This window comes from Tupaia chinensis, unplaced genomic scaffold, assembly GCF_000334495.1.
Source record: "Tupaia chinensis unplaced genomic scaffold, TupChi_1.0 Scaffold000423_1, whole genome shotgun sequence".
Lineage (NCBI taxonomy): Eukaryota > Metazoa > Chordata > Mammalia > Scandentia > Tupaiidae > Tupaia > Tupaia belangeri.
In genome coordinates, this window is record NW_006159928.1 from 7,901,578 (window position 1) to 7,902,747 (window position 1,170).

The following is a 1,170-nucleotide window of genomic DNA, read 5'->3' on the forward strand; positions in this document are numbered from 1 at the left end:
TTTACTTAGGTAGCTAGCTTCCCTTGCCTGGAACAGCTTTTTCCTTCTGGAGATAACTTCTTGTCCTTTGAAACTAAGTCTTTTTTTTTAAATTTCAGACAACCTTCTCCTTTTCTTTTTTTCCCTGAATTGGTTTGGTGACTTTGTGCATGTCTCCTTTACTGCAGTATGCATTAGTTATTTGTGTTCATATGTATTATTCTCCCATCCTCCCTTTCAGGACAGAGTCTGGTCGTTGAAAAATTTTTTTAGTGTTTTTTTTTTTTTTTCCTTTGAACACGAGTGATGTATTATAGGTATTCCTAAATGAATATTTTGTTTTTGATTGCTTGAAAATGAAACTGGCTATGAGCAGTTCCTGTAGTATAATGGTTAAATGCTGGTCAAAGGAAGGTGAATCCCACATGGCTGACCAGGGTTCAAATCCTGGCCTAGTGGCTTGAAAAATAATTAGAATTTACACATTCAGGTTCCTGACGGGATGGAGAATTGAAGGTAAAAGGATTGCTGTGTGGGTAGGCCCCAGTGGGAGGTGCTTTCCCTCTCTCCGTCTTGTGCTTGCATGCCCTTTGATACTTAAAAGAAAGAAAAAGAAAATATGTAGTAAAGTTATAGAGAGTTTAGAGTTTGCTTTATTTGGATACCATAAGATATTGGTTGGCGATTGGGAAAGGAGACTGAATGACTGAATGGAAGCCATGCTCCCACAGTAAGGAAGAATAATTGGATCCTTTTTTTTGTGTGTGCAGAGTTTACCTCTCAACCCCAAACCTTTCCTCAATGGATTAACAGGAAAGCCAGTGATGGTGAAACTCAAGTGGGGGATGGAGTATAAGGGCTACCTGGTATCTGTAGATGGCTATATGAACATGCAGGTAAGCTAAAGGTCGGAAAATCGTTTATTTTGCTTCATCTTATCCCTTGAAGGTTTAGTGTGACCAATAATACATACAGGGGCCAGCAGGTGGCATGGTGTTTGAGGTGCCAGATTCCCACATGGCTGACTGCAGTTCGAGTCCTATACCTGGCAGCTTGCTTTCTCACTTTCTCTCTCTCTTGCTTTCTCGCTTTCTCTCTCTCTGGTGAGCCTATGTGCCCTATAGCAAATTAAAAAATAATAAATAAAATGAAATAAGTAGTTCTTTTTTTTTTTTTTTTTTTAAGACTTCA

At 39.0% G+C, this 1,170-nt stretch overlaps 1 protein-coding gene across 1 annotated transcript in view; it reads left to right on the forward strand.

Annotated features, from left to right (window-relative positions):
- SNRPF (small nuclear ribonucleoprotein polypeptide F) overlaps window positions 1–1,170 on the forward strand; it is a gene marked incomplete in the record, with an annotated part of 7,850 nt that overhangs the window by 1,500 nt on the left and 5,180 nt on the right. The window contains 1 exon segment of the mRNA XM_014590267.2: window positions 750–875. Coding sequence (XP_014445753.1) covers window positions 750–875 — 126 coding nt within the window.